This window comes from Bubalus kerabau, chromosome 3, assembly GCF_029407905.1.
Source record: "Bubalus kerabau isolate K-KA32 ecotype Philippines breed swamp buffalo chromosome 3, PCC_UOA_SB_1v2, whole genome shotgun sequence".
Classification (NCBI taxonomy): Eukaryota; Metazoa; Chordata; class Mammalia; order Artiodactyla; family Bovidae; genus Bubalus; species Bubalus kerabau.
Genome location: NC_073626.1, coordinates 184,910,566 through 184,930,414, shown reverse-complemented (window position 1 = coordinate 184,930,414; position 19,849 = coordinate 184,910,566). Strand labels below are relative to the sequence as shown.

General features: G+C 41.4%; 1 protein-coding gene across 5 annotated transcripts in view; it reads right to left on the bottom strand.

Moving 5' to 3' along the window:
* USP48 (ubiquitin specific peptidase 48) overlaps positions 1-19,849 on the bottom strand; it is a 73,563-nt gene that overhangs the window by 39,533 nt on the left and 14,181 nt on the right. For all 5 annotated transcript variants that reach the window (XM_055574228.1, XM_055574226.1, XM_055574227.1 and 2 more), the window contains exons 2-8: positions 12,472-12,592; positions 10,928-11,084; positions 7,233-7,360; positions 6,763-6,887; positions 6,169-6,277; positions 3,868-4,001; positions 3,161-3,243 (exon numbers count right to left, since the gene is read on the bottom strand). In XM_055574228.1, the coding sequence (XP_055430203.1) occupies positions 3,161-3,243; positions 3,868-4,001; positions 6,169-6,277; positions 6,763-6,887; positions 7,233-7,360; positions 10,928-11,084; positions 12,472-12,592 (857 nt within the window). The remainder of the gene's footprint in view (positions 1-3,160; positions 3,244-3,867; positions 4,002-6,168; positions 6,278-6,762; positions 6,888-7,232; positions 7,361-10,927; positions 11,085-12,471; positions 12,593-19,849) is intronic.

Here is a 19,849-nt window from a genome sequence, read left to right as displayed (position 1 = left end):
AAATCACAGAAGTATTAGCAGTAACTATGACTATTGCCAACAGATACAAGTTTTTATTATCATATTATCACTGTGCAGATAACCTGGCTTTAGTTATCAATTCATTAAAAAAAGAGTACAGAATTAAAATTCCAACTTTATGAAAATCCTTAAGCTGTGGGTTTCTCAGGCAAACAATTTAAAACATCATTTATTTCTTCTGAGGTTTTTTGTATGGTATGAGAACAGAAAAGGAACTGATGTTTGTCTGGCATATCTATTCCCATTTAAAGGGCTACTCTGGTAGCTCAGCTGGTAAAGAATCCACCTGTAATGCAGGAGATCCTGGTTTGACTCCTGGGTCAGGAAGATGTGCTGGAGAAGGGATAGCCTACCCACTCCAGTATTCTTAGGTTTCCCTTGTGGCTTAGCTGGTAGAGAATCCGCCTGCAATGTGGGAGAGCAGGATTCAATTCCTTGGTTAGGAAGATCCCCTGAAAAAGGGAAAAGCTCCCCACTCCAGTATTCTGGCCTTGAGACTTCCATGGACTATACAGCCCACGGGGTTGCAAAGAGTCGGACATGACTGAGCAACTCTGACTTCACTTCTATTACTGTATTAAAATCTGTCTTAGTATTTTGATAACTACATTTAAGTGGTTTCTTCCAAAAGTCTATGAATTTTGTTAAGACTTAATGTTGTCTATAGGGTATTAAAATCCCCAAGTAATATGGCATTCTCCTTTTAAAAACAGATCACTTTTTTAGATCTATCTTTTCTGTTTTGTGTGGATATACGTGTGTAGACACAGGAATAAGAATACAGGAAAAATAAAAAGAATATGAAAGTGGAAGCATCATTCTTTACAGTATGAATTGGACAAATATATAATAAATTGAATCATGATAAGAACTATTGAAATCATACACTGGAGTCAAGGAAAGGAATAATTTGGGAATTCCCTGACAGTCCAGTGGTTAGGATTCAGAGCTTTCACTGCCCAGAGTTCAATTCCTGAATCCTCTGTGAGGGAACTAAGGTCCTGCAAGTGGCAAGAAAATAAAAAGGAAAGGAATAATTTGTACATTTCCTACATTCCTAACCCCCAAGAAACCACTAAGTAACCAGGCTTCTCTAATTTCAAATAATTGACTATGCAAAGGAGGCAGGAAGCAAACTACTATAGACAGTGAACTACTGCTGAGTTTATTCAATCAGGCAGATGTAACAGTAACAAGGCACCGCATGCAGCAGCTCTCCTGTCCCCAGCTGCGAGTGTGGTGTGGGGGGAGCGCGGCCTCCGCCGCGGCCCTCGGGCTTCCCCTGGCTGTGGCGGGCGGGGGCTGCTCTTGGCATGCCGGCTTCTCACGGCAGTGGTGCTCTTGCTATGGAGCGTGAGCTCTGGGCGCACAAGCTTCAGAAGTTGTGGTACATGGGCTTAGCTGCTCCACAGCATGTGGGATCTTCCCAGACCAGGGATCGAACTGATGCCCCTTGTATTGCAAGGCGGATTCTTAACCACTGGACCATCAGGGAAACCCCACAGGTATAAATTTTAAACTCCAGTATACTGATTAGAGTGGAGAAAGAAATGGCAACCCACTCCAATATTCTTCCCTAGAGAATCCTGTGGACAGAGGAGCCTGGTGGGCTGCTGTCCATGGAGTCGCACAGAGTCGGACACGACTGAAGCGACTTAGCATAGCATGCATGCATGCTGATTAGAGAGTATCATGCATTTTAAGGCTTAAATATCACTTCCCCACCTTCCCAATCATTTCTTTTGAAGGTTTTCGACTATGGCTTGCCACCAGAACCTTTTTATGGAGACAGAGGTTATGATATAACTTCTGTATTAAAAATTTCACGAACATTAACATCAATCTTAAAAGAGAAGTAAAATGGTCCATCCAGTAAGGGCAGGAGAGAAAAAAAGGGCAAGATGCTTTTCTCTAACAAGGATACTGTTTAGTAAGATGACTACCACCAAAGAAGAAAGTAATTACGTTACAGCACAAATATTGCAACTAGGCCATCTAATGTTTCTGATAAAATGTTTTTTAAAACCATGAATGGAGGCAACGTAGAAACCCTTAATTTTATGAGGAATTACAGATATAGTAGTGAGGCTAACAAAGGCTTACTTTGCCAACAAAGGTTCATCTAGTCAAGGCTATGGTTTTTCCAGTAGTCATGTATGGATGTGAGAGTTGGACTATAAAGAAAGCTGAGCGCCGAAGAATTGATGCTTTTGAACTGTGGTGTTGGAGAAGACTCTTGAGAGTCCCTTGGACTGCAAGGAGATCCAACCAGTCCATCCTAAAGGAAATCAGTCCTGGGTGTTCATTGGAAAGACTGATGTTGAAGCTGAAACTCCAATACTTTGGCCACCTGATGTGAAGAACTGACTCACTGGAAAAGACTCTGATGCTGGGAAAGACTGAAGGCGGGAGAAGGGGACGACAGAGGATGAGATGGGTGGATGCCATCACCAACTCTATGGACATGAGTCTGAGTAAACTCCGGGAGTTGGTGATGGACAGGGAGGCCTGGCATGCTGCAGTCCATGGGGTCGCAAAGAGTTGGACACGACCGAGTGACTGAACTGAACTGAAATGAGGCTAAGGCAACAAGAGTGAGTTCAGGAATAGCAAAGTAGTTTATTCTTTATTCTTTTATATCCTTAATTATATAGACATTGATGAACCATCTAATCTTTGTTATGTATTCACTCGTGCTATGCTAAGTCACTTCAGTCGTGTCCGACTCTGTGCGACCCCATAGACAGCAGCCCACCAGGCTCCCCCATCCCTGGGATTCTCCAGGCAAGAACACTGGAGTGGGTTGCCATTTCCTTCTCCAATGCACGAAAGTGAAAAGTGAAAGTGAAGTCGCTCAGTCGTGTCTGACTCTTAGCGACCCCATGGACTGCAGCCTACCAGGCTCCTCCATCCATGGGATTTTCCAAGCAAGAGTACTGGAGTAGGGTGCCATTGCCTTCTCCGGTACTCACTCATAGAAAATAAAAATAACCTCTCGACTCACATAAAACGCCTTTGTTCTCAGACTGGCAAATAAAATTTAGTGGTAAACTCCTATTCTGTACTCAACACAAGTGGAGTTGATCACAAGTTACAGTCTCTGAGCATTATAATTATCACTGCTTGGTAAAAATATTACCTTTGTGTTCCACATACGGCTCCATATCCAAAATTTCTGAGAAGCCAATGTAGGTATTCAGCTTTTTCTTATGTCCAGTTTGCCTAACCAAGAAGAAAGCTAATTATAATTATATTTAAAACAACCATAAAACAATGTGTAAGTTCTACTGGCTTATTTAAATAAAATAAACTGGGGAGTAGCTAGGTAGATTTCTTTTTACAATCTTGCTCAAAACATGTCACTGAATTGGATAATAAATAATCAACAAGCTAAAAAGTATGAATTTAAAGAGCTAATTGCAAACAGCGCGTTTCCAGACATTTTAATTTTAATACAAAAGAAAACACACATGTTCCAGCTATACAGAAGAAATGCACATGTTAAAAAAAAATTGCCTGATTTTAATTATAAAAGATCTATTTCCATGGGAATGGGGGTTGCACTGTTGTGAATAGAAAATTTACTCAACTTCTTATACAATAATATAAAATATTAAGGTAATTGATACATAAATGTCTGCTTTTCCTTTGCAGTTTTAAGTAATTTTACAGAAAAATAAGGATTCTCTACTTCTCTAGTTCTTAATTATGACAGGCTCCATCTGTAACTTTCATCCCCAAATCTAAAGTTTCAAATTAAAAGCATTTTTCTGTCGTATCTATGGTAAAGTCTGCACGTATCAGTCCACAGTGGGCAGCCCGACACGACGGCTCACACGTATTCACCTGTCAAAGACAAAGCGCATCAGCTGCAAGTTGAGAGTACAAGGGAGACTCAGGAGTCGGATCTTCCTTGTCGCGTTCTGCTTGCTTTGACAGTTTTCACAAAAGTATCGATTGTCTCCTTCTAATTTTTCTTCCTGATCAGGAATAAGGCACATTAGTTTAAAAAAAAAAAAAAAAGACTTTTTTTAAATGATCAAAACTCTGATGCAAATTACAATTTCACTTTAGCTAACAGTTTTTACTCAAGCTGTTAAGATCAAGTCATTATAAATAATGAAGGACACACAAGATTAAGTTAGATTAGCAATGATGTTATTAACTTGTATACAATGATTTAAAACTGATGTTTCTTTCTGAAATGTATGATTTTAAAAATGCTTGGGTTTTAGGTCTTTTTTTCCTGGTGATCCCGTTTCTGGGAATTGAAGGAAATAGGTTTAAAAAAGAAATCATATGTACTTTAATGCAGCAAAATTAATTTTAAAACAGTGAAAATGGGTGGAAAATACCTACAGGCACCAAATATGAAACTGTATATGCAAATTTCACACACACACACAGTTAAAATTACTAAACTGCCTTCATTACACAAAACTAAGAGCACAGAAACACTCAATGCTGGAGTGAACGGTGGTTTATTTTTAAATGTTTCATGTTTCCGTATCAGCTTTTTGTTACAGCTTACACTTCGGTACAGTGATACAACACCAGTACTACCACTTTATTCCTCTGCTCCAGCATGACACTCACCCCTGTTTTCTTCACTCACATCCCCCTCAGTGTCTGACTAACTGCTCCCCTGTCCCCATCTCTTAATGTTCAAATGTCCCAGGGTTCAGTCTTGGTCTTCACCTCTCTCATGCCCCTGTGATTTTACCATGCCCTGACGTTTTGACCCTGAACGCTATCAAATCTAACATGCCCCAGTGCAGACTCCTACTTCCTCTCCCAAACTTGCTCCTCCCACCCTCCTTCACGTCTCAGTCACACCAACTCCATTCTAGTTCTTGAGGACAAAACCTTAGTAATCCTTGACTCCTCTTTTTCTCCATATCCAGTCGGCAAATTTCTTCAGCTCTACTTTGAAAAATCCGAACACTTCTTATCATCTCTTCAGTTAACCCTTGGTCCAAGTTACCATCGACTCCTTCTGTTTGCCCTTGCCTCACTGTTAGCCTTTTCTCAAGACAGTACTCAAAGTTTTCCTGTTGAAACAGATTACATTGCGTACAGCCCTTGAGGGCATTGTATTTCACGCAAACTTCTGACAAAGGTCCTCCAGGCCCTCTCCGATATGGCCCTTAGTTATCTCTACTATGACATCTTCTATCATTTCCCCCCATCTATTTATTTCAACCACACCGATCTCCTTGCTGCTCCTCAAGCCTGTAGACATATTCTTATCTTATGCTCTGAACCTGTTATTTCATCTTCTCCCCTATTCTTGGACAACTCACTACTCTACTTTTTACCACCCTTCCACATTCTCCATGCCCTGCTTTAGTTTTCTTCATTGCACTTATTACAGTTGACACATTAAATATTTTTTTTCTATTTATTTTATTGTTCCTTGTTGCTCCCCATACCACTACATTATAAGCTTTCTTAAAGGCAAAAATGTTTGTCCGTCTCATTCACTATGGTTATTCCCAACAGCGGAAACACGGCCTGAACACTGTAAAAGTCAATATTTATGAATGAATCCAATAAATGAGTACTTCAAGCATGCTGATGGTTGTGCCAAAAAAAAAAGAAAAGTACAAAAATATTTTAAGAAAGGAAGCTATATAATAAGCTTATCTACTATGCCACGTGTCTGTTCCTACATGATTACAAAGGTTTCTGATTAGCAACTTTTCCACTCTGAACAAAAGAGAACCATTTCCTTGTCTCTACATAAATCTAAACACACAAAGAGAGAAACATGGAGTGGAGGGGCCGAAGAGGGGTTATATTTTGATGTAAATAATTACATTTAACACTTTCTATTTCTCATTAAGTGAAAAAGTAAATTAATCTTATGTTAACATAGCTTACACTTTCTTATTCTACTATACCCCAATCACACAAGCTTTTATACATACATAATTATACATATAAAATAACCTGAAATAGCCAAAAATTATGTTAAAGGTGCTTCTGTACTTTTTAACTTACAAAGTTTCTTCTAAATCATTACATAAACAGTTCATATGGAGAAAAAGTTAAAATAATGAATTTATCCATTAAATCAAAAGGACATTCAGAGCAGTATTTAACTGTTAAGGAGCAGAAATAACATATATGCCAAAATCTGAATACCTTCAAAAATTCCGAGATACAATCTGTTAACTGTTTGTGGCCTTGGATATTTAACTCCAGTTCATAAAATTTTGATAAAAGCTTCGATTCTCTGCCACACTGGTTGCAGCTATAATAAAACAGAGTGAAAACATTATGATCAGAGTGGGAAATGCAATAAGGTTTTACTGTACTATAACCTGAAGATACAGAAAGAAACATTACCTTAATTCTTTCACTGACATTTCCTACACTATGTATACTCAAAAAATAAAACAAAGTGATTGATGAGGCCATGCATTTTATGATTAGGAAAACGTTCAAGAGTTATTTTACTTTTGGTATCGAGTAGGCTCCAATTTTACTCTTGTCAGCTCACACCACAGCCATAAAATAAACAGCAGGAGCTCAGACAGTTTCCAACACCTGGATAGGTTCAATTGCAATTATCCAGTCAGTTGTTTACATGTTCCCATAGAAACATATTACTATAGATATCTCAGGTCCCATAATAAGCCACTAAAGCCACAACGTGGACCTGAAGTCAAAATTACGAAACATATAAGCAACCGCCTCAGAATAAAATGTATCATGAAAAAGTGGAAACACACTTACACAGTTACATAAGCATATTCCCCACAGAACTGCTGTTGGACAATGTTCCTCACATCGGGATTCTTTTGTTTAGACAAAGTATCTTCCAAAAGAGACATAAAGAGCTTTGAAAATTCTTGGGCATCCTACAATACAGGTTTGAGTTAATTAAAAAAAAAAAAAAAAAACCATATCTTGCTTTTCAATTTCTGTTACAAACAGTAGTAAGTAAAATAACCCAGAAGCTGTCTGTACTTAGAACTTAAAATTTCTGAAAAAGGACTACAGCAATGTTGAATCCATTTTGTGCCCACATACGAATTTTCAGAAATGGAATCAAGGAAAATGTGTAATATGCTAAGCAGTAAATAAACACTCTAATTCAAAACAGAGGAAAATTTATTTAAAAAAATTCCTTCATTTCTTTCTATAATGATTAAAAGGAATGCTTTTTATATTAAAAGATAACTAATTAAAAGAAAGGTTCTTACCTGCTGTTGCCCTGTGTCCAAGCCCAAGGCTTTCACAAATCCTGACGGATCGATGTATCGCCTATTACTGTTTTGTAACAAGGCAAATAAATACTGGAGATGCTCACAAATCGTTTGAGGCTCATAATCTATTAAAGAAATGTTTGTTTTTAAAAAACTGCTGTTTTAAAAAAATATGTACACCTCGTCACATGAGGACATAATTAAAAAACCTTAGGTCCAAACTAAATTAGTTTTATTACATTTTTTTTAAACTTTCAAAGAAATTAGTAACCACATCTTTTGGAAGTAATGAGGCAACCTTGGTTGTCCATATACATTCCCTCAAGGGAAGGGCCTACCCACGTCACAACGACAAGAATGATCATGACTACAGTTTCTACGGTATCAAATCCCACCAAAACTTCCAATCCAATAAAAGCCATATACTATATTTACTATGGGCTTCCCTGGTGGCTCAGAGGTTAAAGCGTCTGCATGTAATGTGGGAGACCTGGGTTCGATCCCTGGGTTGGGAAGATACCCTGGAGAAGGAAATGGCAACCCACTCCAGTACTCTTGCCTGGAGAATCCCATGGATGGAGGAGCCTGGTGGGCTACAGTCCACGGGGTCGCAAAGAGTCGGACACGACTGAGTGACTTCACTTCACCTCTTCACTTCACCATATTTACTATTTGCCAAATACTTTAATATAACCCCCATTCATGTGAACTTGCCACAGAGCAAATGATAGCAATCTTCAAGCACATCGATTCAAACCTGAATGAATAACAGAACAATTTACTGGTAAGAATCCTAAAATTTAGTTTCACGTTTTAATGAGTTGGGGAAAGAAACTGAAGTTGCTCAGTTGTATCCGACTATTTGCTACCCCATGGATTGTAGCCTACCAGGCTTCTCCGTCCATGGGATTTTCTAGGCAACAGTACTGGAGTGGGTTGCCATTTCCTTCTCCAGGGGATCTTCTCGACCCAGGTCTCGAACCCAGCTCTCCTGCATGGCAGGCAGATGCTTTTACCATCTGAGCCACCAGGTTAAGTCATCAGTTGGGGGAAGGTATGAAAATAGGAAGCATGGATCAAGAGCCCTTGAATAAAAGATCTGAATTTTCCCTCTGTGTTGCCGTTATCAATTAACTGACTTTCAGCTCCAAATCTACCCTTCTTTGCCTGCTCTGTGCCAACAAAGATGAGCTCTGCAAAGATTCCTCCTTCGCCAGCTAGTGCAAGGTTGACTCTTGTCAGTAGAGGGCGCTGGAGAGCTCCACTGTGCATCTTGTCAGGCTCTACCCACTCTTAGCAGTGGCCAACAAACTCCCTCTTAGTTCATTAAACAGCAACTCCTCTAGTAGTTTCAGTGGGATTCCTCTAGTAATTTCAGTGGGATGTCTCTGGTAGGATACTTCCTCTTGAATGACTGCCCTGTGAATGATCCGGACACTCTGCGCAGGGGATTCCAAGGCCCAGTAACTCCCTGAGAACTGTTTCCGGCAAGGAAACCCACTGAGGTATCTGTTTCTTTTTGGCCATCCAGTGATGCGAGAGCCTACTCATTGGAAAAAGCCGTGATCCTGGGAAAGACTGAGGGCTCGAGGAGAAGGGGATGACAGAGGATGAGATGGCTGGATGGCATCACCAACTTGATGGACATGAGTTTGAGCATAGTGAAGGACAAGGAAGCCTGGCGTGCTGCAGTCCATGAGGTTGCAAAGAGTCAGATACGCCTTAGCGACTGAACAACAAAAGTGAGCTTGGGCAGCGCTCTCTCCAATGAGGTCTGGACCTCAAAGCTGGTCAGCGGGGCTCAACGGCTCCTCCCTGTGTGTTCTTTTTCAGCCCGAGGGTTGGCGGCTGCTCCCCTATCTGCTATGTCTGTGTTTTTCAAGTCACCCTGAATTCTTGCTAATCAATTCCTCTATTACTCTAATTTTCTGTTAATAATTCTTTGTTCAAGTCTTTGTGTAGCTTCTGTCTCCTGACTGGTCTGAAGGGTCTCTTACTACTGATTGTGATGCATCCATTGTGAAAAGGAAGCCAACATTTCATTTGTAAAATAAAGATGAAAATCTTACTTCCTGGGGGTGCAGGGACTTCACAGGACATTGAAAGCTATTCAAGTAAGTCTGTATCAACTCCAAATGTCTTATTTTACAGGTTATACCCTACTTGAGATATTAAACACTTATCTTGTGCTGGTTTTCCTATCTGTAAAATAAGGCAAGAATGGGGTTGGGACTAGAACTCAGGTCCCATCATTTCCAACCCAAAGCTTTCTCACTACATTGAACTGAGTCTGTTAACAGGACCTGGAAATGCACACTCTTATCAGAGAACAAGGTTAAGGACTTTGATGGAATATTAAAATCTAAGTGTTTAGAAATTAAAAAACAAAACAGACAGTCCTAAAAGAAATCAACTCTGAATGTTTATTGGAAGGACTGATGCTGAAGCTCCAACACTCTGGTCATCTGGCCATCTGATGAGGAGAGCCAACTCACTGGAAAAGACCCTGATGCTGGGAAATACCGAAGGCAAGAGGACAAGGGGACAAGGGGACAACAGAGGACGAGATGGTGGGATGGCACATCACTGACTCAATGGACATGAGTTTGGGCAAACTCTGGGAGATGGTGAAGGACAGGGAAGCCTGGCGTGCTACAGCGCATGGGGCTGTAAAGAGTCAGACAGAACTGAACCACTAAACAATAACAAGTGCTTAGAAATTTAAAAAAAAAAAAAAAAAAAAATCACATCTTTCAAAGACACATATTAAAACCACAATTCCCAAAGGAGTCTGTGGTACATTATTTTACAAAATAGAAATTTAGTGTCCACTTGTTATTAGCAAATTTATATTTACTAATATAAATTTCTCATTGGTAAATTTATATTTCAGCAAAAACAATGCTAAAAATTAAAAAGGATCCATTTTCCATTACTCATCCTTTACATACACTCATTCTTTACCTTCTGTACCATTCATCTAGATTTACATATTCGGAACTATAGCTTTGGGGAAACAAACTTAAGAATTTTGAAGCAAAGATTACTGTTAACAAGGACCAAAACTATTACTGTTGTCTAAAGAGCAGCAAGAAGGAAGATGTGGGGCTTAGGAATCCTATTTTTTCTCTTTCAGAGACAAAGGCAAGGGCCACGAGCCCAAATCAGATCACATAAACGACAGTACCGGATTTACAGAGTCAATCAGAAAAGTTCCCAACTTGGAGCTCTTACACTGTATCATCTCAGAGAAAAACCTCTAAATAGATGTATTAATTAGGAATAACAATCCACATATTATGCAGAAAAAAAACTAAATAATTCCACTAGGAACAGTACGAAACTGGTTTCTAAATTGGCAACAAGTGTCCTCACATTATTAGTGGCTTGCTTTGCCAAGGTTGGTTCATCTTAATTTTAGAGGGTATTTTGTAAGGCAGCCTTTTTGAGAATCAAAACAAAAGGCTGTGGTTACACTGAAGCATTTATTAAGCCTCTCAAACCAGGCAGAAGAGTGGCCTTGTCTGTTTTATTGACTGATTTCTATCAAGCCCTGGAATCTAACGCACTGCAATCACAGTGTATTACAGCCAAAAACCGGTAGCTCAGGCTTCCTCTCGATGGTTGGCTCAAAGCGGTCTAGCCGGCAATAAGCTCAGGAGGGAGCCCTCCCCACACCCTTCCCCACTCACCTTTTTCTTCTTGGATGCCATCTCCCATCATGTAGTCACTACAGGTGCTTGGACATAAGTAGAGCGCCTGCCGAAGCTCCAGGTTAAGAAACCACACTTGGAGAAAAGTGTTGACGTAACAAGTAGCTCCAAGGTTAGTGAGGCCCACAAACGAGTTCTACGGACACGAAAAATTTACAGTTATAAAATGAACTTTCTCCTAAAATAAGAAAATTATGCCAAATGCTTTTAAAATTTAATCTAAAATGTGTTAAGCTGTCTCAATCCCATAAGTCTCTCTCAGAGAAGGTTAAGGGATAGTGGTCTTGAAAGCCCCATGTGGGCTGACTACAGGAGTGGGCAAAGACTCAGCACAGCACCGCTGCTCATCACTAGTCTCCAGCCACCTAAACCTGTAACTCGGAGAACAGTGAGCTCTAGGAAACATCAGTGTGAAGATGTGTTACACAGGTTTTTCCCAAGAGGTCAGCATTCAATAGAAGGACAAAGTGAAACTTTCAGGTAAATTATTTTGTATCCTACACATCTGAGGGATTGCGGCGGGGGGAGGGGGGGTGGGGGGGTGGTAAGAGAAGTTTGTTGCTTAGTCCCTGAGTTGTATCCGACTCTTTTGTGACCCCATGGACTGTAGCCTGCCAGGCTCCTCTGTCCATGGGATTTTTCCAGGGAAGAATACTGGAGTGAATTGCCATTTCTTTCTCCAGGGAATCTTCCCAACCCAGCGATCAAACCATGTCTTTGGCATTGCAGGCGGATTCTTTACCACTGAGCCACCTGGGAAGCCTCTAGAAGAAGACAGTTACAACTTTTTTCAAAGATAAGGCTGAGAATTCTGAAACTTACAAAGAATCATTCTTTTTAAGAGAGAAAATACCTATACGGGTGACTGTGTTGTAAATGCCAGGCTTTATGATTAATATTAATGTATGTTACAAAAAAAGTAAAACTATCTGTTGTATAACATGTAAAAATATAAGCCCAAGGAAGCCAAATCATATCACTATGGGAGCTTGTTCTCTGGACTTACCACCTCCTTTAAAGAGACATCTTCCCTCGTGGCTCAGTCGGTAAAGAGTCTGCCTGCAAGGCAGGAGACCCGGGTTCAATCCCTGGGTCAGGAATATCCCCTGGAGAAGGAAATGGCAACCCACTCCAGGATTCTTGCCTGGAGAATCCCATGGACAGAGGAGCCTGGTGGGCTACATACAGTCCGTGGAGTCACAAAGACTTGGACACGACTGAGTGACTAACACTTTCACACTTTAAGAGACTAAAAAGAGCTCTGCTCTAAGTAAAACATGCTACGTTAAAGCAAACACAGAATCAGCACTGAACTAAAACTATTCTTAAACGTTTACCATATTACATCGCTACCCGCACATCATTAAGAACTGCTCCAATTCAAGTGATTCAGAGTCTGAAATCCCACTACTGATCTTAAAGCTGCATAGGTTACGTGAAATCAGTAATGGCTTCTGACCACAGGCACCGAACAAAGCACATAGGAATACCACATGGAAATCTCTTACAAAGAGATGGCTTACCTTTTTTCTCCTCTCACAGTTGGGGTCATCAATGTTATGAAAACTGTTTTCATCTATTTCTCCTAACCAAATGTGTTCACCAATCCCAACCAAGCAATTTGGATTTCCTTTGCAGTTTCGTCTATGGAAAAAAATTGTATAATTAAAAAATTACCACAGTTTCATAAGAAACCTGCAAATTAAAACTATATAATTTGAAAAAGAAAAACTATAATGATACTATTTCTTTAAAAAATTATATTTCTCATCTATTAGATTAGCAAAACAGAGAAAGCATAGTATCACATCTGGTTTGTGAGGCTCTGGGGAAAGAGAATCCATTTACTCTGATGAGAATGCAAACTGGTAGGACTCTTACAGAGGGGAATTTCACAACTGCTCACAAATGTGCTACACACACACCTACTCACTGTCCTATCCGTCTCATTTCTAAGAATTCACCGCAAAGACACATCTCCAACAGTGCAGAAACACGTGCAATAGGTTACTCAGCATAGCATTGTGTTTACATGGCCAAACACAGGCAATATGGTACATCCACACAGTGGAGTGCGACGCAACGACAGCAAAACTGCAGGACGGTCTCCACGAAACGAGGCAGAGGGGCTTCTGCGATACCGCAGCGAGTAAAGAGCGGATTGCAAGAGCTACCTACAGCGTGCTGTTCTTTAGTGTAAGAAAGATGGAGAACTAAAACATACACATATCTGCTCGCTGGAACACTGAATCACTCTGTTGTACAGCAATACTCAACACAACATTTTATATCAACTGTACCTCAATTTAAAAAAGAACAGTAAATCAGAGACTAGTGAAAGTGGTTACCTAAAGAGCATGAGTGGAATTAAGATAGGAAAAAAAAAGAAGTGTGTGATCCTTTCCTGAACATACTGTTTCATACATTGCTGAATTTGGGGGGCCATGTGAATGTTATACACACATCAGTAAGGGTGGAAGGAACTCTAAGATGAGCACAAACAGTGACTATTTTAGTTGAGTAACATACCCTGAAAGGAAGAAGATGGGGCACTACCCAAGTAACTTGAACTCAAGTCTTCGGCAAGTTCATTTAGCAGTGTCAGGATCAAGATAAAGGGAAGAAAACAATGAACAACCCTTTTCAAAGATACACAGCTTAACAAATCTGAAACTTAAATTCATGCATTCTGCAGTTGAACAAATAAGTAAATACATACTGAGGATGAAGGGAGTCAAGTTTCGGAGAGGAAAGTTACAAATGAAAGGAAGAATAAAATGAACCCTACAGCGTTTATTAGGAATAATAGGTTTAAATCTAAATCCATATGGGTCCTAACACGTATGAACAGGTAGATTAGTGTTGCGAGATACAGTACAAGACAGCAGTGATTTGAATTCAGATAAATTATATATTTATATTTTTTAAAGTATTTGTTATTTATCGGAAATTTGGATTTAATTGGGCAGCCTAAACGAGACAGCCTTTTTGTCAGCCGAGGACCTAAGAGCAATAACATGAACACAGCCAGCAACCAGATCTTAACGTCTAAATATTCCCCAATGGAAGAACCCAGGGCTCCTGGGAGAAATAGTCAATTTGAAGGCTGGGCAGGGAAACCACAAGATATACATGGACATATTGCAGTGCCCCCTAAGTAAGAATGTACTCAAAGAGTGAGGGGACATGTTAAAAGGAAGAGCTTGGATGGGGCTCCCAGTGCCCAAATCTGGAACAACTTGAGCAACAAAATGACTGGATTACAATCTGCTCTGTAATACAGGAGTTCACTGCATCTCACTGCAGATGGTGACTGCAACCATGAAATTAAAAGACGCTTGCTCCTTGGAAGAAAAGCTATGTCCAACCTAGACAGCATATTAAAGAGCAGAGACATTACTTTGCCAACAAAGGTCCATCTAGTCAAAGCTAGGGTTTTTCCAGTAGTCATGTATGGATGTGAGAGTTGGACTATAAAGAAAGCTGAGCGCCAAAGAATTGATGTTTTTGACCTGTGGTTGGAGAAGACTCTTGAGAGTTCCTTGGACTGCAAGGAGATCCAACCAGTCCATCCTAAAGGAAAGCAGTCCTGAATATTCATTGGAAGGACTGATGCTGAAGCTGAAACTCCATTACTTTGGCCACCTGATGTGAACAACTGACTCATTGGAAAGACCCTAATGCTGGGAAAGATTGAAGGCGGGAGGAGAAGGGGACGACAAAGGATGAGATGGTTGGATGGCATCACCAACTCAATGGACATGAATTTGAGGAACCTCCAGGAGTTGGTGATGGACAAGGAAGCCTGGCGTACTGCAGACCATGGGGTCGCAAAGAGTCGGACATGCCTGAGCGACTGCACTGAAACAAGCAGCACAGCAGATGCCAAGTGCAGACGGCTAGATGAAACCCCCTGTAGAAGAAAACCTCTCCCGGTCAGTCTCCAATGCCCCCAAGCTCCTTTTACACCCATCAGCTGCAGACTACAGGTATGCAGGCAGTTGCTGCTATCCAATCACCCAGTCGTGTCCGACTCTTTCCGACCCCATGGACTGCAGCACATCAGGTCTCTCTGTCCCTCACCATCTTCAGAAGTTTGCCCAAGTTCGTGTCCATTACATCGGTGATGCCATCCAGCCATCTCATCCTCTGTCATCCCCTTCTCCTTCTGCCCTCAATCTTCCCCAGCATCAGGGACTTTTCCAATGAGTCAGCTGTTCCCATTGGATGACCAAAACACTGGAGTTTCAGCTTCAGCATCAGTCCTTCCAACGAGTAGGTTGATTTCCCAAGATGGACTGGTTTGATCTCCTTGCTCTTCAAGGGACTCTCAGGAGTCTTCTCCAACACCACAGTTCAAAAGCATCACATCTTCGGCGCTCCACCGTCTTTACAGTCCAGCTCTCACAACCATACGTGACCACTGGGAAGACCATAGCCTTGAGTATACAGACCTTTGTCGGCAGAGTAGTATCTCTGCTTTTCAACACACTAACTTTGTCATAGCTTTCCTGCCAAGAAGCAAACATCTTCTGTTCATGGCTGCAGTCACCATCCACAGTGATTTTAGAGCCCAAGAAGAGGAAATCTGTCACTACTTACACATTTCCCCCTCTATTTGCCATGAAGTAACAAGGCCAGATGGTACGATCTTAGTTTTTTTAATGTTTAGTTTTACGCCTGCTCTTTCACACTCCTCCTTCACCCTCATCAAGAGGCTCTTTAGTTCTTCACTGTCTGATATAAGAGTGGTGTCATCCACATATGGGAAGCTGTTAATGTTTCTCCCGCCTATCTTGATTCCAGCCTGTAACTCATCCAGCCCAACATTTCTCATGATGTGCTCAGCGTATAGATTAAACAAAGAGCGTGACAGCAGACAGCCCTGTCATACTCCTTTTTCAACCCTGAACCAACCAGTTGTTCCATCAGGATTCTGACTGTTTCTTCTTGACCTGCACGCATACAGATTTCTTAGGAGACGGGTAAGTGGTCTGGTATTCCCATTTCTAAGAGCTTTATACAGTTTATGATGATCCAAAGGCTTTGGCTTAGTCAATGAAACAGAGGTACATACTTTTCTAAAATTCCTAGCTTTCTCTGTGATCCAGGGAATGTTGGGAACTTGACCTCTGGTTCCTCTACATTTTCTAAAGCCAGCTTGGACATCTGGAAGTTCTTGGTTCGCATAATGCTGAAGCCTAGCGTGCAACATTTTAAGCATGATCTTACTAGCATGGGAGATGGGTGCAACGGTCCGACGGTTAGCACATCCGCTTCACGGATCACGGCCTTGCTGTGGTGCAGGGGCCTGTGTGACTTGATGACGCTATGAGCCATGCCATGCAGGACCACCCAAGACGGACGAGTAACAGCGGACAGTTCTGACCAAACGTGATCCACTGGGGGAGGGAATGGCAAGCCAGCCCAGGGTACTTGCCGTGAGAACCTCATGAACTGCACAAAAGGACAAAAAGACATGCAGGCAGACGCCGGTCCCATCCCCGGGCTGGGAAAATCCCCGGGAGGAGGACACTGCAACCCACTCCCGTATTCTTGCCTGAAACATCCCATGGACAGAGGAGCGTGGCGGGCTTCTGTTCACGGTGTCGCAAGAGTTGGACATGACTAAGCGTGCGCAGAAGCAGCATAGGCATCAAGTAGCATCATTCTGTCTGTACCAACTGTCTTATAGGAGAAAAATACTCGCTCTTCTTTTTATCGGAGCACAGAAGGCAGATTAAGGAGCCTGAGACACATGCGTGACATAGGTACACATGTTTACATGTTTGATGTGTAAATACCCTAGCCACTTGACTCAAATTTTTATAACTTACTAGGATACTAGAAAGCATCTGGATTTGCTAATGCTGGCTTAAACATCAAATTTTTCAAGGTCACAAGCAGTTCTGATTTAACCTGGGTAGAGTAATGCCACTCATCTTCTCTGAAAGAGTACCTTCTCTGAAACAGTACATTCTTACAACTCTATAACTATACCCAGTTATCCTTCTTCCCAGAAATCCATCATTTTGCCTACAGGGGCATCAGGGAAAACAGAATCACAAAACAAAGCATGGAGAGCAGTCACTCCGGTTCTCCCGTGGCTCTTTTCCACCCCACTATCTCACTTACTTACATGTCAGCTGGCTTCAAGACTAGGCTTAGTTCTGTGTGGTGCATGCCTATTGCTCTGTGTGCCTAGTTGCTTCAGCTTTCCCCACCTTCCTTTTTTTTTTTTTTTAATTTGGGGCTAACTGTTCCTCCATTCCTCTGGTTTTAGCAAGAGCTGCTGAGACGCAGCTCCTATCCAGAACCCAAAAACAACCTCACAAAATATTTAAAAGAACTGAGAGAAGGGAAAAAAAAACAATCCGTCTTCAGTGGCAGGCCTTATGGGGTGTGGGGCTTGGAAGTGTAGTTGTCCCAACATTAAGAAGGAAATCAAACTGCTGATTTGCATGAGAAATAGGTGAAAGAGGTTCCCAAACCCCTCCTTAGCTCCTTAGCCCAAGTGTCTCCCTGCCCTTTACCGTTGTTCTGTCTCCAAGTCAAGTCAGACTCTTCGCAACCCCACAGAGAGCAGCAAGTCAGGCCTCCCTGTCCTTCACCACCTCCTAGAGTTTGCTCAAACTCAAGAACATTGAGTCAGTGATGCCATCCAACCATCTCATCCTCTGTCGTCCCCTTCTCCTCCTGCCCTCAATCTTTCTCAGCATCAGGGTCTTTTCCAATGAGTCAGCTCTTCACATCAGGTAGCCAAAGTATTGGAGTTTCAGCTTCAGCATAAGCCCTTCCAATGAATACTCAGGGTTGATTTCCTTCAGGATTGACTGGTTTGATCTCCTTGCAGTCCAAGGGATTCTCAAGAGTCTCCTCCAGCTCCAGAGTTCAAAAGCATCAGTTCTTCGGTGCTCAGCCTTCTCTATGGTCCAACTCTCATATCCATACAAGACTACTGGAAAAACCATAGCTTTGACTAGACAGACCTTTGTCAGCAAAGTGATAGGTCTGCTTTTTAATATGCTGTCTAGGTTTGTCATAGTTTTTTCTCCAAGGGCCAAGTGTCTTTAAATTTCATGGCTACAGTCACCGTCTGCAGTGATTTCTGAACCCAAGAAAATAAAAGTCTGTCACTGTTTCCCTTTTTTCTCCACCTATTTGCCATGAAGTGATGGACCCGGATACCACCATCTTAGTTTTCTGAATGTTGAATTTTAAGCTAGCTTTTTCATTCTCCTCTTTCACTTTCATCACGAGGCTCTTTAGTTCTTCTTCACTTTCTGCCATAAGGGTGGGGTTATCTTCATATCTGAGGTTATTGATATTTCTCCCAGCAATCCTGAGTCCAGCTTGTGCTTCCTCCAGCCCAGCGTCTCTCATGATGTACTCTGCATAGAAGTTAAATAAGCAGGGTGACAATACGCAATCTTGACGTACTTCTTTCCCAATCTGGAACCAGTCTGTTGTTCCATGTCCGGTTCTAAGTGTTGCTTCTTGACCTTTATAAACAGATTTCTCAGGAGGCAGGTAAGGTGGTCTGGTATTCCCATCTCTTTAAAAATTTCCCAGTTTGTTGTGATCCACACAGTCAAAGGCTTTAGCATAGTCCATGAAGCAGAAGTAGATGTTTTTCTTGCTTTTTCTATGATCCAGTAGATGTTAGCAATCTAAGCTCTGGTTCCTCTGCCTTTTCTAAATCCAGCTTGTACATCTGAAAGTTCTTGGTTCACATACTGTTGCAGCCTAGCCTGAAGGATTTTGAGCACTGCCTTGCCAGCACGTGAAAGGAGCACAATTGTGCAGCAGTTCTTTGGCGTTGTCTTTCTTTGGGATTGGAATGAAAGCTGACCTTTTCCAGTCCTGTGGCCACTGCTGAGTTTTCCAAATTTGCTGCCATATTGACTGCAGCATTTAACATCATCTTTAAGGATGTGAAATAACTCAGCTGGAATTCCATTACCTTCACCAGCTTTGTTCTGCCCTAGCATTGATTTATTTGTTCAAATCTTTCCTGAATTAAAACACCTCCTTAGATTTAACTGAGGCACAAGGTTAGTTTCAAGTTTCCGTCACCTGTATCTAGAAGCCCTAACAAATACAGACTAACTAAATAAAGCTTTTTCTGTTATTAACTTCAAGAGCCAATGTCCAGTTCAGCCTGACAGACCCCCTAGTTCTTTTTTTTTTAAGTAAGCACATCACGCAGCTTGCAGGATCTTAGTTCCTCTACCAGGGATTGAATCTAGGGCCACAGCAGTACAAATGAGTCCTAACCACTGGACTACCAGGGAATTCCCAAATCTCCCAATTCTTAAAAAGCTTCCTCTAAGCCTTCCTATAAGACCAGTTAACAAACACGGGGGAAACATCTCAGCTCTGGAAAAATGCAAACGTAAAACAGCCATGAAAAATGTTTTCACTTATAGAATTAGCAAAAAAAAAAAAAAAATTGGTGATGAATCAGGGTAAAGTCAGAGTCACTGTCCATGGTTAAACATGACCCTTTTGGGGAAACATAAGAAAATACCTCAAAATGTTAAATGACACCAACATTTTGTTTCAATACTTTTAGGCACATGTCCACAGAATGTCTGCCACTGTGGCAATGAAACAAAATGAAGAATCTAACAGCTACTTTTTTCCTGGGGCTATGGATACAAGAACACCAAGTGGTTGCAGGAGTAGGCAGGGGGCAGGTTCCGAAATGTTTGGTCTGATACCCTGCTGTGGGACATCACCTGCTGTGGTTTTAGGCCAATAAACACTTTGGCAGCAATGTAAGTGATGGACTGAAGCTGAACAGAGAAACACAACGATTTTCCTGGTGAGAGATGAGGTCCTAAACCTGTTTGGTGGCAATGCAAGCAAGGAAAGAAAGCTGAATCCAAGCATAGCAAT